At 39.8% G+C, this 24,037-nt stretch overlaps 1 protein-coding gene across 1 annotated transcript in view; it reads left to right on the top strand.

Moving 5' to 3' along the window:
• Positions 1 to 23,601, top strand: part of me1 (malic enzyme 1, NADP(+)-dependent, cytosolic) — a 112,169-nt gene extending 88,568 nt beyond the window's left edge. Inside the window, exons 6-14 of the mRNA XM_084726109.1 lie at positions 4,090 to 4,193; positions 18,260 to 18,369; positions 19,428 to 19,525; positions 19,704 to 19,817; positions 20,534 to 20,639; positions 20,866 to 21,008; positions 22,144 to 22,317; positions 22,631 to 22,729; positions 22,884 to 23,601. Coding sequence (XP_084582235.1) covers positions 4,090 to 4,193; positions 18,260 to 18,369; positions 19,428 to 19,525; positions 19,704 to 19,817; positions 20,534 to 20,639; positions 20,866 to 21,008; positions 22,144 to 22,317; positions 22,631 to 22,729; positions 22,884 to 23,051 — 1,116 coding nt within the window. The 3' untranslated portion in view covers positions 23,052 to 23,601. The remainder of the gene's footprint in view (positions 1 to 4,089; positions 4,194 to 18,259; positions 18,370 to 19,427; positions 19,526 to 19,703; positions 19,818 to 20,533; positions 20,640 to 20,865; positions 21,009 to 22,143; positions 22,318 to 22,630; positions 22,730 to 22,883) is intronic.
• Positions 23,602 to 24,037: the final 436 nt, after the last annotated feature.

Raw genomic sequence — 24,037 nt, 5'->3', positions numbered from 1 at the left:
CCCTCTCATTCTTCAAAATACTGAGGTGCAAAGGTTCACTGTGGTGCTGCTCTTTCATCTCTTTCATGCTGTTAGTTTGCCTTTGAAGGACTGTTTAGTTGATGTGACTGCAAAAAACAATGACCCCTATGGTCCCTCACATAGTCACATATTTATATTGATCAGTCCAGTTCGTCCCCCACCAAGAACTAACTGAATTTCCATCTCTTTTTCCTCTTATTTTTACTTGGAGATGGCAGTGTTTGTCTGTTGATTCACTTTGGTCCAGACTGAAATATCTCAACAACTATTGGATGGAATGTGCAGACATTCAGGTTCCCTAGAGAGGGAATCCTACTGATTTCAGTGATCCTCTCACTTATCTCTCACCACTATGATGATGACATTTTTCTGGCATCTCACATCAACTATTTGTTGTGTTGCCATTAATTTTAGTATAGACATTTATATCCCCCTCCAGTTAAATAACAATGACTTTAGATTTGTCCAATACTTAGGTTTATGACCTAATACCGGCAAAACTAATGACATTTCCTTCAGCCTAAGCTGTACTTTTGGTGGTAATAAGTAAAAAAACAATAAGAAAATTGTTAAAATTGAGTACAATTAATTGATTTGTCTGAAATAATATTGTTTGTATTTATGATCCATTTGAAATTATTCATCACATTATTCAGTAATCTAATTATGGTGTGGAAGTGCATCTTATAAACTGGTGGTGAGCTGCATTATCCTTTCAAACCAAGCCGGATCACAGTGTCTATGGCCATATAATGTCATATGGGTTTTGAAGAGTGTGGCTAACATTAGCAGTGCTAGCTCCAGTTGCCTGCTTTCTTTGCAGGTTAACATCCACATGCCTGAGCTGAATGAGTTACGTCTTATTCTGGTCATGTGGGAAAATGCAAATTTATTTGGACACATTCTTCATATAACCTTATTTTTGTCTCCTATATTAAAATACTGCCAAACCCCGCTGTTTTATGAGATGGTTTACAGCATCATCATCATGGGGAGAGGGGACTGCTGCTGTAGTCACCGTGGTTGCTTCCTTGGCCGCCATGTTCACAAGTTTGGTAGCCCCATCTCTTCCTGTATGATGTAGCCAAGATGGCGATTGTTGAGGCAATAAGTGTCCAGCATGTCAAGCTCAACTTTTTTTTGCCGTTTTGAGTACAGCATCCGGGTATTCACAGTGCTCTTTATTCTGCTGTAAATGTCAATGTGAATGCACTTCCACACTCAAAACGGGGTATAAACACAGAGGTATGTGAATTGAGACATAGCATATGGCTGCATAACACTGTTAGCATTGTCGTTGTGAACACGCTAGGATGCTGACCTCAAAGCACTGCTGTGCCAACATACAGCCTCACAAAGCTGATAGCGTGGCTATAGACTCACTTGCTGACATCTCTAGACTGAACAACGTCCTTAAAATGCTATTCTATGATATAAGCAGATGTAATCAAAAATCTGAAGCACATCATTCCTGGAACACCACAGAACACTGCAGAATTTGGATGCACTTTTTAGACAAAATAACTTTATTAATAATAAAAAAAAATGCACACACAGATGCACCATATACTTATACCATATACATTAGATACAGTAGTTCATTCCTCCTATGTAATAATGGTCTCTCCCCTAAAACCACGTGAAAGTGATGGATATTGCAATAAAAATGACAACGTTTGCTACAAGGTTAGGATTTGCTGTACATGGAGATGTATCTGCACACTGTGTGTGAAGTGACGTGACAGGAGGTGTTTCTCAGCGCTGTACAATCCCACACATGGCTCACATTATAGCAGAGGTCTAAGGTCTCCAGAGACACAGGTGTATGTATGTGTGAGGATGTGTTCATATACTGTATGTGTCTCTCCTCTCTCTTTAATTTTCACATCCAGCAAATGTCAAGACTGGACAGAAATCAGACACGCAGACTCCTCAGTCTCATACATTCCCTGAGTTCCTCTGTCGCTCCTGGTACAGAGGGGTCTGCACTCTTTACTTATACCATATGAGCATGCAAGACACACACACACACACACACACACACACACACACACACACACACACACACACACACACAGCAATGGGTATTTTTCATTTTTAGTTAGGAATTGAATATGATAAAATACCCCCAATAATGTCTTCAGGGCATTTGGGCTTTAGAATTTAACAACTTAAACACAAAGCTTGTGTGAGTTTGAAAGACAAGTGGGTGTTTACCAGGCTAAGATTGTTTATAAAGACACTATAAAGTTGCATTATGGGAGGTGAAGGATCTAGTGTGTATGGGGCTTGACCAAACACACAACTAGTTTAGTCTACAGTCAAGGACTTAAATTTCTTAATACATTTTTAAGAAGAACTGTGCAATTTGGTACTAACTGTAGTGACAATATGAATTGTCTTTAAAGAACTGCTCCAGTTAAATCTTAAATATTTCATTATCTATTTATAACTGGAAACTTTTTCCTACATGTTGGCTTTTATTCTTGACTGTAAACAAATTTTATATTTTTAGCTGACCTGCAGTGCACTGACTTAAGACTGATGAGGTTATGGGAGCAATTTGTTGAAAATCAGAAACTGGAAGCAAATGAGTATCAAATTACATGTTCACAAGTTTGTTAGGAATTTACTGTTAAGAACAGGTAAGAAAGTGAAACTGTCTTATTTTGTACATACATTTCCAATACCTTACTTGAGATTATCTTGTTGGGTGGCACAAAAAGTATACAATACAACACAAGTGACCTGCAATACAGATAGACTGAAGTCAAAAAAGTTGATATGAAAGTCTAAATAAATGTAAGTGAATGCATTTTGGTAAATAGGAGTGTATTGTTTGTAATTTACTTGCATCACAATACAGACTTTCTGGATGTCAAGTTTTCAAAGGGGAACTTCACAGATTTTTATATGTTAGTGTCTGTTTCCAGATGTTGGGTAGTATTGCTACATATTAAAAAAAATGTCGTATAAAGCCTTTGTGGTCTGTAAATTGCCTTACGTGATGTCATTTGAGTCAGTGTTAATTGGAGCTGAGGATTAAGCTTCAAAATGGAAAAGAATCTGAGGGTGTTGTGTCAGAAAAACAGTGTTCTATCCAGACCTCTGTACCCTTCCACCTTATATGTGCTTGGTGCTAGCATTTCATTGCTACATTAATGGCTAAATCCCACCAGGCACGTCACATTATGGCTGCGCCACGTCAGCCAGAACTGATCACAGCCATTCTACATAATGCTTGTGATTCCACCAGCGGTGCCCCGGCTTGTCCCAAAAGCTGCTTTCCGCTCCGCTTCAAAGATGTGCCAAATCTGATGTTGCATCATTTAGCACAGAGCAGATCGAACTGGCAGGAAGTCAGACACGGAAAATCACGGAGAACCCAGTTAATTTTCGAAATAAAAGACCCCGTGCAGAGTCATGACCATAAAGATAGGAGTCAAAGAAACTATTTAACCATGTAGCTTGTTTATCCTGGTAGAAGCACAAAGAGCAAGGAAAGATGACCTAATGAAGAAAATTTAAGCAAGTAAACATAATCAGTTGGGTGAAATGCTCAGCTCCTGAAATGCCTCTGAAATGCTTCTGCTCGTGGGGCTTGAACCTGTGTGGAGAGCAGATCAGAACCGTGGCACAGACATGCTGTGCTTGGTGGAATCAACTGGTTAGCATTACCAGCAAAACACTGAGCAAACTGTTAGCAATCGCATTGCATTGTGGGCAGTGTCAGGTTTTTAACAAGAAAGATGAATGCCTTGAATGAAAAGAAAGATATCTCTGGTTCTGCTGCATCAGTTTTATCCCTTTTTAAGTGTCCATTATGAATCTGACTATGTTAAATGAGTTTAAGGCTAAATCAGTGGAGGGTTCTTCTAAAAAATCCCTCTTGTAGTTGCTTAGTTCTTCAAATAGTTGTGTGTTACTAACCGGCACAGTTAACCAAGTGCAGCTTTTCAGAGTTGAGCTGGAACATTAAAACAAAGTTGCCTCTCCTTTCTCTCTGCTTCTTGTTCAGTCTTCCTATTAGTTTCATATTCTGTGCTCTGCCTCCACGTGTTTTTGCAGGCGCTGCTGAAGGACCCTCTCTACATTGGCCTGAGACATAAGAGAGTTCGAGGCCAGGCCTATGATGACCTGCTGGATGAATTTATGAAGGCTGTGTCGGACAGGTATGACCATATTGGCCTTGAATTCCTCGTTTGCCCACTCCCTTTATGCTGTCTGCTATTGTCATTCTAATACAGAGAGCACATGGTGCTGTTAAAAGAAATATGTTAAGCAGTTTAGCATGGTCAGATCATGCAGTGTGATTCAGGGGTCTGGAACTTCAGTTACAGATGATTCGGTTTTACTTTCTTTGAACTAAGTTTTGGTTGCTAAGCGATGTCAGTCAAAACTCTGCTTCCTGGCTGAACAGCAACATGAGCTTATTGAAAAGTGATCAGAGAGCCCTGTTACCCATCAGTGCTATTGATTTCATTGGCATGATTCTCTCCAGGCGGATGCCTGAGAGCCCAGCTAACCAGCTATTCAGAAAATGGTTCAACTGTCAGCAGCTGAACTGAATACTTGTATGTTTTTCACTCTTGGCAACACAATATGGTCTATTTTGAAACTGACCGCAATGATCTGACTGGCTTATTAGTTCATAGAATTGAATGAGAGATGACAGGGGAGCTTCTCTGTTTGTAGTAAACAGAGATGCTTACAGCTGTGGTTTCCAATCTGTCTCCTTATGGGTCCCCTGTCCTATCATTGAACTGATGACCCCTGACCAAGTGACATACTTTATGGATATTTCATATTATATTTAATGTATAACAATAACATTGCAGAAAAAATTAACCAAAATAGAGATGAGCAATTTATATGCATTGTGAGCAGATTATTTCCTGAATTTTACCAATATCTTAACTTTTTATACTATTGCCTCTCTCTAATTTTTTTTAAATTATTGTCGTTTAACAATCATACGTACTTCATAGCCTTATTTTAGTTTTCTTCTCTGTGATACTTGGTCATTGTTCTTTTAGCTCTTTGGTTTTGTTAACTGCGTATTTTTTTAATATGCAAACTGTGAATATCGGTTGTGTTCAGGTGTTCAGGTTTATTTATTTATTTATTTATTTTGTATGCTTAAATTAAGAGGGCTTTGTGAGCCCCCATAAAGCTTAGATGCCATTTGTATCATATTTCAATTAAATATTAATCAAATATCAATATCAAATATCAATTAAAAATGTAAATAAATAAAAACATCAATAATGAATAAAAACAGCTAAAATGTAAAACACATTAATCAGGTAAACAGGAACACCTAGAAGTAAAATGTGATACAGTTAAAGATTTAAATTGCCCTGTGGATAAAAATGAGGAAAGCTTTCAGTTCTGCATGTTGTTCCACGCTGCAGGTGCACAATATGAAAAACTGGATTTTATAAGTTCAGTGCAAACAGCCGGTACCTGCAGCATAATCCAATCACTAGACCGAGTTTGATAAGAGCCCATATTAAAAGAAAGCACTGAAGTAAGAAGATACAAGACCATTAAGAGCATAAATCAATAAATAAAACTCAGTGTCTTTCACGTCTTACGACATGAAACCTCTACAAACTCTACAACGTCAATATGATCAATACTTTCCTGAAGAAACTATTCTGCCCTCTGGTGGAATATCAATGCACTGCAGGCAGCAGATTGCCCTTGTGTGCAAAATCCAACATGGCTGTCTTCACGTAATGCATCGCACATTTTTGGCAGGGAAATATTTACTCATTTTGAAAAAGTTACAGTGAAAATAACAGTAATGTCATTACTTATATTCACTGTATTGAAACAACCTTTAATTACTTAATATTTTGTACCTTATTTGATAGTAAAACATTGAAAATGTGTGTATCAAACAGCCAGTACAAAAGATACATCTGTTGGATTTCATGATGCAATTTGCATGATTCCTGTCACAATCATAAATACAATCTTAAACAAACTAATTTAAGGATGAAATGTCATCTTAAGACAAATTTTGAGCAGAAATATAAATATTTTTATGTTTTATACATGCAACCTGCTCCCATTATAAGCACTTGCTAATAATTGACTTTTTAATTAATTTTCATTAAAATATTCCTGGGATATCATAATTGTATGCTATAATGAGCAGTTCAGTTTACATTGACCGAGCAGTTATTGCTGACCACAATGTGAAATAAAAAGTAAAAAAAAAAAGAAATGCCAGATGTATCAAATATGACACCAACAAATAAAAAAATCATATATGTAAATATATGTGGGGTCTTTTTTTTTGCAAAAAAGTCAAATTTTCTGTCAGTTATTTCATGTGTCAGGCTTTACAGGGACTGAGAACCAGTGACAGTACAATTGAGAACCAGGATAGTGTGAAATCTGTGGTTTGTGGAAGAATCTGCACTTTTCCTCTTTGTTCACTCCAGTGGTCCGAGTCCAGGGGACATATCTAGCCATATCTCCCCTGGACACACAGGATACATAATTCTGACTCGTGATGACATGTTGTCATGTTAAACCCTGTTTTACTCAGCAGAGGATCACAGTGTGGGGCTCCTTTGAGCTTGGCATTGACGTGTTAGTAGTCCATGTAGTCACTCATTTGATTTTCACAAGTTGCTCTTATCTTTTCTCTCCTCTCTGAGATGAAATTAGGTGAGTCACGCTGGTTCCCTTTGGGGTTTATGAGTTTACTGCAGTCCTGTTCTTAATGGGACTTTTGTATATGTTGGACTTGCATGCATGCCGACATGTCTGTGTATCTCTTTGTCGCTGTTTGCTCATGGAGCCACTACAGCCACACACACACATGGGCCTGGTTAAGAGTCGTCCTAACCCAGAGAGACCAGAGTCCAGAGGGAGAGTCCTGGGTCTGGGCCCCCTCCAACTGGCAACAGGAAGCCATGACTCTAATAACCGGGTAGCTTCTCAACTACAGGGAACAGCGGAGCTTTTTCCCCAAAGGAGCCAGATTGGCGGAAAATGAGTAATTATGGGCTCAGAGATTGAATGAATGATTACAGCTCTGCAGTTTTTCAAGTAATATTCATGTTTAGTTTTCTAAGAAACTACACATAAATACCTCAGATTGACTCATCATCAATAAACAGCAACCGTCTCAGGGAGTTTTTAATCCATCATCAAAAAAAGTTGAAGCAGAATGGTTAGTGATGCAACCGAGTGTTTGATTTCAGGCCAGCCGCCTGTTCTCCAGCTCCACTGCTCCTGTTGAATAATCTGCAGGTGTTGTCTGCTGCTTCTGTCTTCAGGCAGAAATAAATTATCCTTTAATCTCACTGCTCCTACACACACGCCCACAACATTTAAAACAGGATGAACCAGGCTCAGCAAAGCTTTTAAAACTTTGAACGCAGCATTTTCTGTAAAGGAAACACTCACCTTTTTGTTGGTGCGTGCAGATTTCGCTGTAAGAATCCTGCTGCATATAGGTAATGGGATGAACCTGAAGGAATGTGCGGGAACTGGAAACTCCACACAAGCAGTCATTAAAGGAGACATGTGTAACATATTTACTGTACTAAATCATAAAATTACTATGATATGTCATTAGAGATTAAGGAAACATGTAAAGTTGAAATGCTGCCTTCTCCAACCACAGCTACAGCCAGCATGTTCTGCTTTGAAATTTCCATTCTTGTGCAGAACGTGGTGCAGAACGTCTGTTCAAATTAGTTGTCTGTTTATGAAGGGGGAGGGGCGTGGATTTGCTGCACATCTCCCTGACTCTCTCTCCCCACTTTTCCACAGCTGTCCTACCCCAATAAAGGCAGAGTGTGTGTTTTCAGAGCAGTGGGCTTTTGTTGTAGGCAGCCAGGCTAGCTGTTGCCTATTGTTTCCATTCTTCGCACAATGTTAAGCTTCATGTTTACTCAGACTGTAGTATTTAATAGTGAGATTGTAGCTTGCAACCAAATGGCCTCACCCACCTTCCCCTTCCAACATGTAGAAGAACTTAAGGCGGCTGTGAAAATCGCAAAAAACCCAAAGGCCCTACTAGAGCGACTGTTGGGTTCTGAGCTACTGTATAATCATGGCGGTTCAACATGGGGGGGGCCTCCATGGAAGATGATCCACTATCTGCAGACAAGATGGCAACAGATGCTGCTATCATGGTCCTTTTAAGTCGACTAATGAAAAGAAGTGTGCAGATGAACTCGGATTGCTGTGTAATAGTTGATGAAAGTCTGCACTGTATTTGCTGCCACAGAAAAGAAACCAAAAGTCATTAAAAAAAAGTCGTTAAGCAGCTATGAGCTAATTGATTGCATTTGTTGGAGAGGATCCACGCTCTCTGTAGACATAATCAACTCATTCTAAGGTAACAAAAACACAACAATAATTATTTTTAGGTTATTATACACTAATGGAAACATACTACTTATGAATATTATATTTAATTTCTGCCATATTCTGCCAGTAAGATCCCCCTCAATCTTACTCACCAGACTGTTAAAGTACTTGTAGACCTTAGGTGGATACATTACAAGTATTTTTCATGTAGCCAAAACATACAGTTGACCCAGAAGCATTTTGCCTCATGATGTCAAAATTATTCGTGTCAGAAACGATGGTACAGTATTTGACAGAACAGGCTCAAGCATGTTCTCCATACAACTCTGAGTAGCATGCAAAGACTACAGGAATGCCATCAACTATTTTAAAGTCTTGGCATGGAAAGAGTAAGGAACAGAGAGACCAATGGAGAGATGGATGGATGGATGGATGAAAGAAGCAACAGAGGAGAGGAGAAAGAATGCAGAATGCGTCTTTGTCCTTAATGACGGCTCGGGGATTTGAGAAATAATGTGTGCTGAGAGATGCTGGCTCTCTGGAGAGCTGGAGGGGGCTGGGGATTTATTAAGGCCTCAGCCACGAAGCCATGAAGGCCCGTAGGGACGGTGCTAACAGACAGCCTGTGTGTGTGTATGTACACAAACACACATATATGCACGCAGGTTCGACAGCTGTGTTTGGACAGAGCAGACCCTTGTCTGTGACCTTCTTTGCAGAGGTCCTCCCCGGCTCTGAATGCGCTCATACCTTCTCCTCTGGTTTGAGTCTCCCCCTGAGTGTTGGAAGTATATACGACATCCATCGACTTCCTATAAGCTGCAGATTCAGATTTCATCACGTCTCGGATGAAGCCAGATTGTGTTTCCTGAAGGAGCCGGGTCACTCGTTAACTCCCTCGTCCTACAGACATAACACAAGCCGTCTGAGTGATTCCCCACATGGGAGAGCGTCTGTCGTCTCATGTCTCACAGTCTTTTTCATACCATCAAACATTAATAACAATGTCACAAGCATTTATTTGAAATATATGGGACTGGTCTGGCAATAAGCACCAAAAACCCCTGAGAGTACCGCTCCAGAAAAGAATGACTCTAGGTATGTTTCATTTATTCTACCCCTGTATTATAGTGGCAAGTCATAAATCACAGCAAAATAAAAGTTAAAGCACAAAGGAGCATTGTAATGTTCCCCAGATAGCTTAAACAGCGTCATGGCAGGAAAGGCCTTTGTCTCGTCTGCAGGTGTCTTTTTGCCTGTGAGGCTGTTCCCGGAACGTGAAAATCAATATAATCAAAACACCTGCCTTCATATGATAATTTATATTGTGCGAATGAGTAATGAATGATGTGAGATTCGCTTACAGACAAAGTTTGCACTATTATAGTCTTTAAAGGCCCCAAATTTACTCAATCACCTTCTTACAATAAGTGATTTTCTGCCAGAGTTGAAACAGTATATAGTTATTTCAAATGTGAGATTTCAGTCTGGGCTCTTTTCACTGCTCTGGGGTGAGGAGGAGGGGCTCGATTGCAAAAAGGTGATGTCACTTGCGTCTGAGCACCAGCCAGAGCAGGGTTTGGCAATATTCAATTCAAAATGTGATGACAGTTGTGGGGTGGTTTGCTCATGTTAACAGGCCACAAATCTGATCAAACTACAACCATAAAGTCTCGATGAAGCAGATAGGGCTTTGAGAGTTTGATTGTTACGTGCTAAATCAATAACTTAATACTTATATCTATCTAATGTAGGGTATGCAATTCTGCAGAAAAATTGTCTATATTTGCCAAAAAAATACACCCCTCCCTTCAGTCCTCCTTTAGAAGGTTTACCATCCCTCTTACTCCCCCCATCTCCCATTCCCTCCCCCTTCCTCTTCTCCTGTGTACAAGCACTAATGCAACCTGTTGCTGATTGGCTGGAATAGAGTTGTGCGGCAGCTGGCGGACTGTGAGGAGATACCTTTTATATCGATATGTTGCAACTTGTTAGAAAACAGTTGTCCACTTCCATATTCAGCAGAAACTGAGCAATGTTTGTCCACCAAGTCAATGTCCAAAGTCCAATATTTACTCTTCTGTTTTGGTTCCCACAAACTCCAAAGACAAATAGAAATAGAAATACTCCATTATTTTTATCAGCTAGTCGCTTACTTGGGTGCTATTTGGTGATGAGCAGGCAGTGTAGAGTAGGCCTTAAGAGATCTCTTGCTGAAAAAATGACTACCTGCTGCAGCTAAAAAAAAAACAAAAACACCTGTCTTGAGCAGTTAGAGTGAACCAAATCAGTAAAGCTGCTGGCCAGAAAACCACAACAGAGAAGCTAAAATGCTCTGTAGAGCTGAGAGGAACTGTGAAATTTGGTTATAATTCTCTGCGCGTTTGTCAGTATGACCAACCCTTTTCACATACAAGTGGTCATGTGATCTGTTGGTGCTATAGATACCTTAGCTACACAGGTGTTTGATAGAGTTGTACTGTTGTACACTGTGGGTTGTGTGATATTGCTAAAATCTCCTGTCATGGTATAGCCTATGTAAATATCAGTGGAACAGTATGATACAGTAACTTATTTGTTCTCTAAATTCAACTAAAAATGGTTTAAAGAAGCCCCATATTGTCATCTGGGTAAAGACTCTTCTCTGATTGGCTAGCAAGTGTGTGTTAAAGCCATTAAACTGATTTTAATTTCTTTCAGTCTATTTGGAGAATACAACAATTTCGCAGAATGGGATGCAGCAAAGGAGAGAGAAACAGACTAATACTTTCGATTCATATTGTTGGCCAATGGTGGTATAAGCAGGATAATCAACGAGTCGCTGTGCGTTTAATGGTTTGAACGTGGAGGCGAAGAATCACCTGACATGAAGCCTCTTACATACCATAACATTCCTCATCACATTTGATTATTTTCTTCTTTTATTCGGAACTTCCACACAAACAAAAATAAGTGTCTCACACTTGAAAAACAAAGGACTCAAAACCATAAAACTAACTTTTTTTTCAAAGCAGAATCTTTATAGGTCCAAATGAGAACAATAATTGCAAGTGTAAGTGGATTTTAAGGTAAACAGGTGCAAATAAATGCCATCCTGGGTGGGATGCCTCCTGCACTGAATTTACAATTTAACTCACCTCCTCCATGTTTTTCTTGTCACTCTCTTCTTCTGCAGTGGTTGGCAAACCTTTTAGAGGTGCATTTAATATGCCACCTGTCACTTTCACGTCACAAGAGAACGTGGTAAGCACTTGTGAGGCAGCTGGATTTGCGCAAGAATTCTGAGATCACACAAGAATCTAGACCTGATTTGCTATAGCCTCTGCTGAATGCCTTTTTTTTTCTCAAGATGGCAAACGCATGACCTGCCTTACTCTGACTGAGTTGCTAGTGCTCGTTGCCATCATTGGTTTGGGTTGGTTGGGTTTAGGTACGAGGACAAGAATATCTGGGTAAGCTGGAAAAAATATCTTGCCTCGTATAGTAGAGACACAAAGGGACAGCTCCCATGGTGGAACTGGTGGACACATTTACACCATTGTGTATAACCGGCATATCGCCCAAGCCTACTGTACACAGCAGAAGCCACCTCAGATTCATGAGTTTTCACTGTCACTGTTTCACATCCTGAAGCAGGCGTTGGCAGGATTTTTCCTCTCTGTTCTCACATTGTAGTGATAGATTTGAGTGCATTCCCACCGGGCCCTTTTTGGTCTCCGAACTCACTGAACAGACACTGCTGTTGACAAAGCACTGGACAAAGAGACGGAAAGCGATCTCACTGCCAAATCTCAACAGCAGGGATACAACACCTCTTTCTTTTTTCTTTTTGCATAGAGGTGGAACAAAGTCACCGTTTTTGGCAGTGGAGTTTGCAACAAGTCTCTTTTAAACTTCTAGCAACCAACGACTTTTATTCTAACAAATAAATCAATAATAAACAGAATAGCTTTAAATTAAAGCCTTTAAGGGGGGTAACAACTTGGAAATAGATTACACTGTAAATACTAATGTATGAATGATCTTTATACTGTACACAATACTATATATTGGCCAATAAACTTCATTATGGTTTGTTGAGTGTTGAAGTAAAAGCATTTATTATGTCTGATCAGATCTGACAATATGACTGTTTCATTATATTTTAACAGAATTTATAGCCCCAATTCCATAAAAGTTTGGATGTTGTTTAAAACATACATAAAAACAGAATGCAATGATTTGGAAAAACTTTTCACCCTATTTATTTAATACAGTGCAAACACGCTATATATAATGCTAAAACTGATTAACTTCATGTTTTTTTTTTTGTAAATATGCACTCATTCAGTCTGCAGCATGTTCCAAAAATTTGGGACAGGGGCATGTTAACCACTGTGTCACATCATCAAACATCTGGGAACTGAGGACATTAATTGTTGTAGTTTTGAAAGAGAAATTCTTTCCCATTCTTGCTTGATATACGACTTAAAGTGCTCAATAGACCGGGGTCCCTGTTGTCGTATTTTGTGCTTCAAAATGCACCACAATGGGAGACAGGTCTGGACTGCAGGAAGGTCACGCTAGTACCCAAAATGTTTTACTACAAAGCCAGGCTGTTGTAACACATGCAGAATGTGTCTTGAAATAGTATTTGCTGAAAAAAGCAGGAACGTTTCTGAAAAATGTTGGTAGCATGCGTCACTCCAAAACCTGCATGTGCCCTTCATTATTAATGGGGCCTGTTTTTGAGCAGTCCACGACTTTCCCAGTCTTTTGTTGTCTCTGCCCCAACTTTTTTTGAAACGTGTTGCAGACATCAAATTCAGAACGAGTGTTGATTTACAAAAAACAATAGTTTAACAGTTTGAACATTAAATATCTTGTCTTTGTACTGTATCAATTCAAATGAAAGTCGTAAAGTATTTGCAGTTCATTGCATTCTGTTTTTATTTACATTTTACACAATGTCCCAACTTTTTTGGAACTGGGGCTGTAAACAAAATGTATGTATCTTATAGCTATGAAGACACATCCTTATTTTAGGGGCCTAACATTTTGTTAAATGATCATGTACATCATGATAATGAGTCATTCATATTTTAAAAAAGGTTTTTACAATGTTTTTTTCTAAGAATATTATAATACACAGGATAATTGATGATGCCATTAAGTTTTTGTATATTTTTGGTACCGTCTTCTCATTTTTTCCACTTTCACGTGTTGTGTACCCAGTAAGACCATACCCTATAATTAGTAAGTAAGTACTCAGTAAGTAAATAATAAAACTAATAGTCTGCAAGTCTATATTCTTCCTCCCTTGTACCTATTTGTGACAGTATAGCTACTTAGCAAGCGTTTTACTGATGCCCTACAAGTACTAAATAATGACACTGTAATTTGCAGGCTGTAAAGTGTTACCTAATAAACTTGGATGAATCATTTATTTACCCTCTGCCAATCCAAAACAACCTATGGCGCCGGATCTATAATAGAAGTTCCAGGTTCAAACATCTGTTGAAAGCAGTTATGGTACTTTGTGTGAGAACAATCATTCTTCATTCTTCCAATCTGTTCTCCTGTACCCCTCACAGATTAATGGATTTCTCTCAGCACAGTCAGGAATAAGGTCTGTGTTCTTCATCTTCTGGGTGTGCCCTGTCTTGCTTAGGTTACTGCCCTTGATGGTTCAGCTTAGATACAAAAGCAAATCCTGCTTTCTTTGTCCAGGGAATTTTTTTATTCAGCTGGCAAAGAGGAGCATTGTCAGATTTTGGCGTTCCATTCAGATGGTCGTCAAGGAAAGACAACAGACTTTCAGACAGAATAGGGACGATGAACACAAATGGCCTCCAAGGGGAGCTTTGTTCTAAAAGCTTTGTGGCAAAACACACACACACAGTCAGAAACACTCCCCCTATCTTTATTGGCTCAGGCCAAGGACCAAAGAGCTTTCTGCTCTGGGAAGATGTTACTTTTCTTTCTGCAAAACCACAACCACAGATAGTCACTCTTTAGCTTATGGTCAGTGGATACATTTAAATATGCATGTGTTCACAGCTCAGTTATTCTGAGATCTGCATCCTGACTCTCTGATCTTTCTGGGCTGTCATTAAAAAAATAAAAGAATGACTTTAATCTGTGACATTTTCGTCACTCTCTTTTAAAGTCTTAAGGGAGAAATCTATAATATATGTTATATAATCTGTCATAAAATGACCATGGTATGCCACCGCACATTAAAGAAACATATTAAGCTGAAATATTTGCTTCTCTGACAACAATGCTACAGCTGCAGTGTCCTCCTTTGAAATTTCTATTGAAGGCCAGAAAAATGATAGTTTTAGTGTGGCTGCTTCATGTGAATCAGAGCTCAGATTAATGCAGAATGTTTCCCACATGACAAAGTGTCTGTTTATGAGTCATACAAAATCAAAATAATCTTTTAGAAGGAGTAGATGTTTATATCAGTTAAAATGAGCAAAATATTAATGCAGTCTGGTGGGCAGTTAAGCAGTCAGTCACTGAAGTCCAACTTGTACTCGTTGTCACTTGTTATTATCAAATTACAATCCTGCACTCGTCTTGCACTCCTGCAGTGTCCCTGCAGCCTGCCTGAGCCTCCTCGTGTCTGGAGAGGAGGGGACGGGGGTAGACAAGTTGCTTCAACCATAGATCCAATATTAAATGGGGATTCAACATATTTAAAATACTGTCTAGTGCTCCAACTGGCTTTTGGAACTACAGTACTCATTTTTGGACATGCAATTGCTTCGTATTGCTCCTTTAAAAGTGAAAGCTCTGTTTTTACTGAGAATACTTGCAAGATGTGAGTATCAACTTCTGCAGAAAACTCCACTCCCACATCCACCTCTTTAGACTCTGCAGGAGCAGTTTGGGTCTGTGTGAACTGGTGTGACCTCTACAGCAGCGAGCTGCACCAAACCATACCAGAGGGTGCTGCGCTGGCAGTGTGGCAATGCCACATCTATCCTCGCCCGTCGCCTGTCTGCGTCTCCTAAAGCCCCAAAACAATGAAAAGTTTATAGCTCCCTTCTTGGCCTCATTATTCATTCTCTTTGCACAGGCTCTCACTGCTTTAGTACTGCTCTCTGCTTGATAGAAAACACATTTCTCTCCCCAGCGCTACTGCTGTGTTGGCAGTAAGTCAGTGGGGCTGTCAGTCTCTGTATTAGGAATTTGTGTCTTGCAGTGTGGCAGAGGGAAGGATAAACAGTGACCCAGCGAAGGCACTCTCTCATCAGGACGTTAAGTTTTATTGCAGTTGAACTCGGGTCGCTTCTCATCCTGCGTTTCTTTCTTGTCCCGCTTCCGCTCAGCGTCATCATCCTCCTCCGGCTTAAAAGTTTAAGCAGTCTAGCAGCCACTGTAACAAGTGGGAAAGAGCTTTAGTGAAATGTACAATAACAGTGCAAACGAGGATCCTTTTCTTTATTAGGTATGAGGCGGGGTTTTATGAAAAGACTGACAAACAGAAAGAAACAGAAAGTTTAAAGACAGAAAGAAAAGAAAGCAAAGAGAGTCTTAACTGTGGAAGACAAATGCGATGTGGAAGGATTTCACCTCCTCCTGACAGGGCTGCAGGTGTTGGGGGTGGGGGGGGTTCGGAGCAGCTTGGCCTGTGATTCACTCACTGAAACATGATCTCTGCTCTTTTTAATACAGGTTTCAGACAACCTCACCCTTTTCCTCTCGTTGTCTCTAGCTGACAAAAAGTTAGAATCAGAAGTTATTCTGCTAAACTGCACTTTTAGAGAGTCACGTCATTCAAATGGCATTATGGTAGTTATCCCAACTATCTCCAGCTTTTGGAATTTTTACTGCAAAAGGATTATTCTCACTTGTTTGGCCTTTTCATTTTAAAGTCTTTTATTTTTAAAGCTGTTTAAGCTTTTGCGAGAATTTTCCTTAAACTGACTACTTGCTAAACCCATCCCCTAAACAGCGATCGTCCAATCGCGGCTTAGCAACCACAACTAGGCACAGCAGGCTGGTGAAGCTTTGGATTTCAGCATATGTTGAAAGGGTGTGTATTGAGCTGAAGTAAGAGCAAAACCTGGTATCTCAAGAGCTTAAAGGCTGATGTATTTTAAGCCTGCAGAAGCTAAAGTGCAAGGAGTGGATTAAAGAAGGGATCCTCGAAGTTTTAATGACTGAATGCCAATTCACGGAGCTAGCATATGATTGAAGACCAAACAGGAAAATCCATGAACTTCTCGTAGGATTTGTGATTGTTCTCTGTTTAACATTAAAAATTCTTTGAGCACCAATTTCACCTGTTTGCAGATCACTTTAAATATCCACCGCCCAAGTTCCAACCAAGTAAGAGGTGATCCATTTTTCCACTAACCTCAGCCATACAGCATGTTTTTCTGTGTTCACTTCCACATTAAACTGCAGAGTTGTCCAGAGAAATAAAGCACTGAGATTGATGATAGAACAGAATTCCTGCAAAAGCTGCAAGATGCTGCTATAGGAGCATAGTTTGAGGCAGTGGCTGAGTACAGATGAAAGTACTGAAATAGAATGATTACAATATAATGCATGCAGATCATGTCATTTTTAGGAGTCACACAAAGTGTTTATGAGGGCGATACTTTGAGGACCACTGCATTTAATGGTGTGTTTATCTACTCTAATGTGCAAACATTAGCATGCCCTAGTTTACTGCAGTAACCTAACCTGGCATTATTTCCAAGACCAAGGAGCATTTCATTGGAAAACTACATTTTGTGGAGTTTCAGGTCACAATATCACATCATCTATGTAGTTCCCACTGTCTGGAAGTCAGTCCTTCTACTATTATTTCAGAGTTTAGGGAAACGTTTGCAGTTTATTATGGGTCTTTTATGGATTTGTGCAAGTTTACATATTTATTATACAATTATTTCAGGACAAACCATGCAGCAATAGTTGTTTTTTATTGAGGTTCAGTTGCAGACTGGATTTTAACACTAAATATTACGCGGTGACCTGAGGAATATAATATTAAATTTCAACAGATTGCCAATATTTGTATAAACAGCATTTTCTCAGTATCTATCGGCCCTTAGCTTTTCCAGGTTTTTCTTTCCTTTTGCTACAGCTGAAAACCTGTCTTTCATCTTGAAAGAGCAGCAGTTGCTCTGCAAACATCCAGTAAATTCCTGAACAAAAGTTCCATGTGTTGAAAGGCATGGGAACCCAGGATTCCTCTTTGTCGCTGCTAAATCTAATTTACAGACTAATAACACGGGCTTATAGTTTATTTTTGTTGTATGATGTTTTTGTAGGAGCTTATTGGCTCAGGCTTCTGTGTTGCTGTATTGACAACATGTGATAGGTGGTCTTGAGCAACATCTTGTAAAATCGAACACTGCTGCTTTACTGTTTGACTGGGTGGGCTCTGTGTTCTTTTACTTTTAGTTTGGTGTTTTTTGCGAGTCTCCTCCTTTGTGGAGGGTTGACCTCCCTCACTGATGCTCATTGTGAGGTGCTGTCACGAAGTTTGGAAAAACAGGTGTCAGCTTGTCAAATGTCCATGAAACAAAACAGTGGACAAAGTTCAGTGGCTTTCATGTTCACTTTAGCCAGTTAAAAAGAGAGCATTACTCTCTACTTATTGAAAACATTTTCATACAGCTGTGCATATTCAGAAAACTGAGTTCAACCTTGTTATAATTGTGTCCTGAGATGGCAGCATCACTGCTCTTCATTTCTCAGTGTTTGCTGTGTAGGTGTGGAGGGAGAGCGCCCCCCTCAGGACTATAATATTAGAGAATATTAAAGAATATTGTGTGTGCAAAAGCCTTTCAGTGACCATTCATATTTATGATAACCATCAGCTTCCTGTTTATTTCTCTTTTTCTGTCTTTTCTCTTTTGGTTCATCAGATTAAACGCAGCTCTTCTGTTTTCAGGTATGGGATGGACTGCCTGATTCAGTTTGAGGACTTTGCAAATATTAACGCTTTCCGTCTGCTGAGCAAATACCGCAACAAATACTGCACATTCAATGACGACATTCAAGGTAACTCAATGACAGACAGACACAGATACACACACACACACGGGCATAGAAATCACCTCTGTCCATCTAACCCATTCATTAATTTATTTTTCAAAAAACAAAATATGTACTTCACAGAACAATAACAAAGAGAAAGAATTGAAATGCCTTCTAATTGGGATGCAGACCTAAGTTTCTACCCTACATCCAGGCTTGCTTCAGGATGAAGGTTACCAGGATGTGGGGTGGGACCACCCTTTGCCCAACACTGTGGTGGCGCATGTTTACTCTGGGTGTTCCAGTTTGCTCCCATATTCTCCTAAATCCTGGTTTGCCATTCGTTATGCGTCATCCCCACTTTGCTGTCAGTCTTGAGCTATTCTATTATTATACTAAAGGCTACAATACTATAAAAATCATGTTCTTATCATTTACTCTGCAAGTTTGGCATTCTTTGTGCGTGTGCAAAAAGGCAACCTACTGGTTAAAAACATTTTTTTACAGAGCATTGTACAGAGCATATCTAACTCTTTAGTAAAACCACAATGAGGCAGAAGCGCTGCCCTTGGAGTGGCACTCAAAGTTCAAGTTATTTCAGTTTTGACTTTGGTTGCTGCTGACCTTTCAAGGCGCAATGAATGAAATAACAGCTGTACTGTACGTCACGTCATATCTGGAAGGAACACATACAATCAGAGAATGGAGTGATGGAACAAAAGTGTTTCACAGTTCTCCAAACTCTTTAGCACAACATTAAGTACGAACCACAATCTTGCCAGAAAAAGTAATGCATGGCAAAATGTCAGCAATCAGATGGGGCTTCCAGATTTGTTGCTAGGCACATAGTTAACCAACTTAGTGAAATCCAATGCTAAAGTCCAATGCTAAATGCTAAAGCATGTAGAACTGCACTTTGCAAGTCTCTGAACTGTATGTCGCTGTGAGCCAGGAGCAATTTTCGTATCATCTGAAGGCAGTTTTCGTGGTAACTCAAGTTATCTCAAATGAGTTGGAGTAACGTGAGTGTAAGAATATCAGTTAACTGTGAACTGCTAATGTTGTCCTGTAATACTCATCAGGTACTGCTGCAGTGGCAGTAGCTGGACTTCTGGCCGCCCTCCGCATCACCAAGAGTAAAATGTGCGACCACACCATTGTGTTCCAAGGAGCAGGGGAGGTATGTGCAGCGAGTTATACTCAGAGAATACTTTGCCCTGTTTGATTTGTGTGTAGAGGAATGATTTTTATTTTCTACTTTTAACAACATTACTCAAGCAGAAAGACAGAAAATGTTGTGATTTCAGATAAGATATTCTTTTGATGAGATTGATTCCTTTGTTTTGTCTTGCTCCCAGGCAGCGATGGGCATTGCTGAGCTGATCAGCATGGCCATGGAGAAGGAGGGACTCCCTAAGGAAGAGTGTTTGAAAAAGATCTGGATGGTTGATTCCAAGGGTCTCATTGTCAAGGTGTCTGCAAACACACACATGTAGAAACACATGCACAGGTGCAGGTGTGGATACACTCATCCAATGTAATCTGACCACTATAACTGAGCAGAAAGAATGGCTCAATAACATATATTTTATGTTTCATCATGGCATCTTCAAAAAAATGGCAAGAAGTTAGAAGATAAGTCAAAAAAACATCAAAAATGAATGTTAAAATGCACAAAGCATCACAGGGCGATGTTGAGGTTGAGGTTAAGAATCTGTAAGGGTGGATTTTCCCTAAGCTGTTTGACATCAGTTACTCCAAAAACATTTCCCATGGTTCATTAATTTATATGACAGAGGTCTTTCCTTGGAATCGCTGCAAAGACTCACCAGGAGATGAACATTAACATCTGTTATACATCTGGTTTGTCCACAATATCTGTGTCATCCATCCTTCATTCCTCCTCTTCACTGTCTGCAACTCCACCAGCAATAATCTGTCTTCCCCTTCTCCCATCCCACCTTTCCTCTTCAAATTCATCTCTTCTCACCTCCTCTTTCCTCTCTCGTTTTCCAACTGTCAGTCTTCCAGTCCAGAGGAACATTTATAAGAAATCCTTCAGTCCTTCAGCACTGAAACTGGGAGAAATAACATTGACTCCGCACATTAAGCAGTTTTTACAGTGGCTGGTGTTTCCACATGTCTTTAATGTCTTCCTCCTCTTCATCCGCCCTCTCCAAATTCTCAGGGTCGCGACCATTTGACTCATGAAAAGGAGAGGTTTGCTCATGAGCACCCACACATAAAGAAACTGGAGGATGTGATTCGAGAACTGAAGCCCACAGCTATCATTGGTAAAACCACAAGCTTTTGACATTTTCATAAGACATAAGACTTTCATTAAATTGTTGAAAGAAAAGTCTAATGCTACCTTTGCAGACTTGATTGAGAATTTAAGGTCATATGGAAAATGTTGAAGACAGAATTTTTGTGCAGATTAAAGACTGAACAGGTTAAAAAAGCTATTAAAGAATCAGACTGAAATTGGCTGTATTGCACTTTGATGTCTTTCTGTCACAGGTGTGGCGGCTGTTGCAGGAGCCTTCTCTGAGCAGATCATCAGGGACATGGCTTCCTTCAATGAACACCCAATCATCTTTGCCCTCAGCAACCCGACCAGCAAAGCCGAATGCACTGCTGAGCAGTGTTACACACTCACAGAGGTACTCACTCTGAACTCTCATATTTAGCTATGATTGATTTAAAGGGGACTTATTACACTTTTCCTCTTTTTCTGATCTATGATGTTAAACTGTTGGATTTTCATATTAAACCCAGACAAAATGTCAAATAATAAATTCTTTTTTTTTCTACTTTTGACAAATTGATGCGAGCAGGTGACGTTGGCACATGTGGATTTCTTTATATGGTCACTGGCTGTTCAAGTCTCTGTGATTTACAGAGATTCTAATGGACAGGTATCTTTACTTGTTGCTAAAGTACAGGCAGAGTCAGTTGAGTGGAAATAGCAGTTAGTGCTAAAAGTAGCCAACAGCTAACAACAAGTAAACCATCAGGAAACTCGACAGACAAGCCACAGTAGGTCAGAGAGAAAAACATAAAACATAATAATTCATCCATAATATATGATGCAGTTTCACCAAAATCAGTCAATAAAATTATAAAGTTGTGTGCTTGTGTACAGTAATCCCAGAAACACTCTGCTCCTGCTGTCTCCAAACAAATCCTTGTCTCATTTGTGGTCTGATAAACAGTAAATTATTCACATTTGGGTCTCATATCAGTATTTTCCATGCTAAGACAGTACTCAGAAGCACCGAGTACTGTAATCTGACTGGACCGATCTGAGTTAACTAGCAGTTCTAGTGGCTAACAGCATGCAATTAGAAAATTCTGTGGCATAAATCGGCAAAAGCTGAGGCAGAGCAGCCGGAGGACATCACAGGGAAGGCCAGAAAGTGTTGTCTCTATGAAATATAATCCAGTTTCACCAGTTCTTGTCCTGTAATCAGTGATGCCCGGCAGCCTATACCACGCTGGAGGTTTGTTGTTTCCATGATCACATGGCTCACAAGCAGAGAGTGAAGCCCTTCAACAGGCTTCCAAGAAGTTGGCCGATCAGAAGAAAGTGGGCTTTTAGGGACGTGTGCCTTACAGAGACAAGAGTTAAAACGGCTTTTTTCAGACAGAGAGTAAACAGGCTGTATGAGGGGGCAGTACAAGATAAATAAGGATGTTTTGAACTGTGGATCATACAAAGCTACACAAGTGGAACCCTAGAAGGAAAATATATAACCTGTTGGCTTTTATCTGTGACTGTATCACACTGTGCTGCAGGGCCGGGGCATCTTCGCCAGTGGCAGCCCATTTGATCCCGTCACAATGCCTGATGGGAGGACATTCTTCCCCGGTCAGGGAAACAACGCTTACATCTTCCCCGGTGTGGGCCTGGGTGTCACCGCCTGTGCCATGCGACACATTAGTGAGGAAATCTTCCTCATTGCAGCAGAGGTAACAGGCTGACAGACACAATATATACACACTGTCTTCTAATCTGAAATATTGTTATTAGATGAATGCATGAATTTTTTACAATAAATTGTGTTATCAGTGACTCGTGTTATCACTGAACCCTGTAGTAGCACTCCTCATTAAAGGGACATTTGACCCCAAAAGCAAAAATAGATATTTTTCTTCTTATCTATAATGATAGTCAACCATCTAGATAGTTGTTGTGTGAATTGTTGAGTTTTGGAGATATCAGCCATAGTCTCTAATTTCCTTCTCTTCTGTAACATGAGCTGTTTTTTTTTACTGTTTAAAGGCTCTTGCTGACCTGGTGACAGAGAAGGACCTGCAGGAGGGAAGACTGTATCCTCCTCTCAGCTCTATCGGGGACGTCTCTCGCAAACTGGCTGCCAAGGTGAGATCTCAGTGTACACCAGAGGTGGCAAAACCACACACACTCTCTACTCAAGTACAAGTAAAAAAAAGTACAGGTTCACAAATGTACTTATAAAAGTAAAAAGTCGTCCTCTGACAGGCTTCATTAATTTCCCCAAACCTGCTCATTACAGATCATGGAGTACGCCTATGAGCACAACATGGCGACGCGAAGCCCGGAACCGTCCGACAAAGAGGCGTACGTGCACTCACTCGTCTACAGCACCGATTATGATGAGTTTGTTGTGGATTCGTACCGCTGGCCAGACGACAGTATGACTGTGCAGTCATGCAAACTTTAACGCACTGGACAGACAGACAGAGGCATGATGGTAACTACTGACATGCAATATCATCACAAGTTGTGATGCTGGGGTATGAAAGAGGCTGTGTGTAGAATTTTCTCATTAATATATCACTGTGAAATTAATGGTGACAACACGTAGAGGTATTTGACTTTATGTCTTTGATGTCCCCTCTGCAGCAGTGAAAAGTGTAGTGGTATAAAAATACAGTTTAAAAATAGTGACTTTATAAATTATTTGCATAGGAGGGAAACTGATCAAATGTGAAACAGGAAGCAGAACTTATGAAACATTGCACTAGTCGTTGTTATCACATTACATTTTACGATAATATATTTGGGGAAAGTCCTTCACAGTTTACTTTTACTTGTACTGTAATGGCAGTTACTTTATGACTGTGTATGCTATAAACCAAAACTCTTTGTCAAATAAAACGTTTTCATTAATGTTTTCCATGTCTGATTAATAGATTTCAACTGACAAAGGAGGGATTGAATATTAGACTTGGATGTAAAAGGGATGTCTAATAAAGATGTTTTTTAAAGTAGCCTCTATGGAGTTTTTCACTGAAAAAAAGTAAGTGGCACTCACTTTGGTATCTTTTTGAAGCTTTATTATCAGTGGTATTATCAGTATCACTTTAAAGCCTCTATCAGGCAACAACAGGCCAGACAGCTGAGGATGTTTGGTAATAAGAGCGCATGGCCACATTTCTCAGCACCATATGTGTTGAACAAAAGGAAGAAGTAGGGAGTTTACTTTGGAATATTGCTGATGCACCGACCAAAATATACATGTCCAGAAATCTCTGAAAACTGGCCTGAAAGGGCCAGTGGTGCTAAATGATGTGTTGTATGTCAGAGTCAGGCTGACAGCGATGGTTGACATTTGTAAAACCTTTAGAAGGATGTGCTCTATTTTGCAGGGTTCCACTATAAAAAGCTGAGCATTTCAAGCCTACTTTAATATATTCATTGAAATTA

This window comes from Lutjanus erythropterus, chromosome 9 (assembly GCF_056507025.1).
Source record: "Lutjanus erythropterus isolate fLutEry1 chromosome 9, fLutEry1.hap2, whole genome shotgun sequence".
NCBI classification, from domain to species: domain Eukaryota; kingdom Metazoa; phylum Chordata; class Actinopteri; order Lutjaniformes; family Lutjanidae; genus Lutjanus; species Lutjanus erythropterus.
The sequence above is the reverse complement of the archived record's forward strand: the minus strand, read 5'-3'. Positions and strand labels throughout refer to the sequence as shown.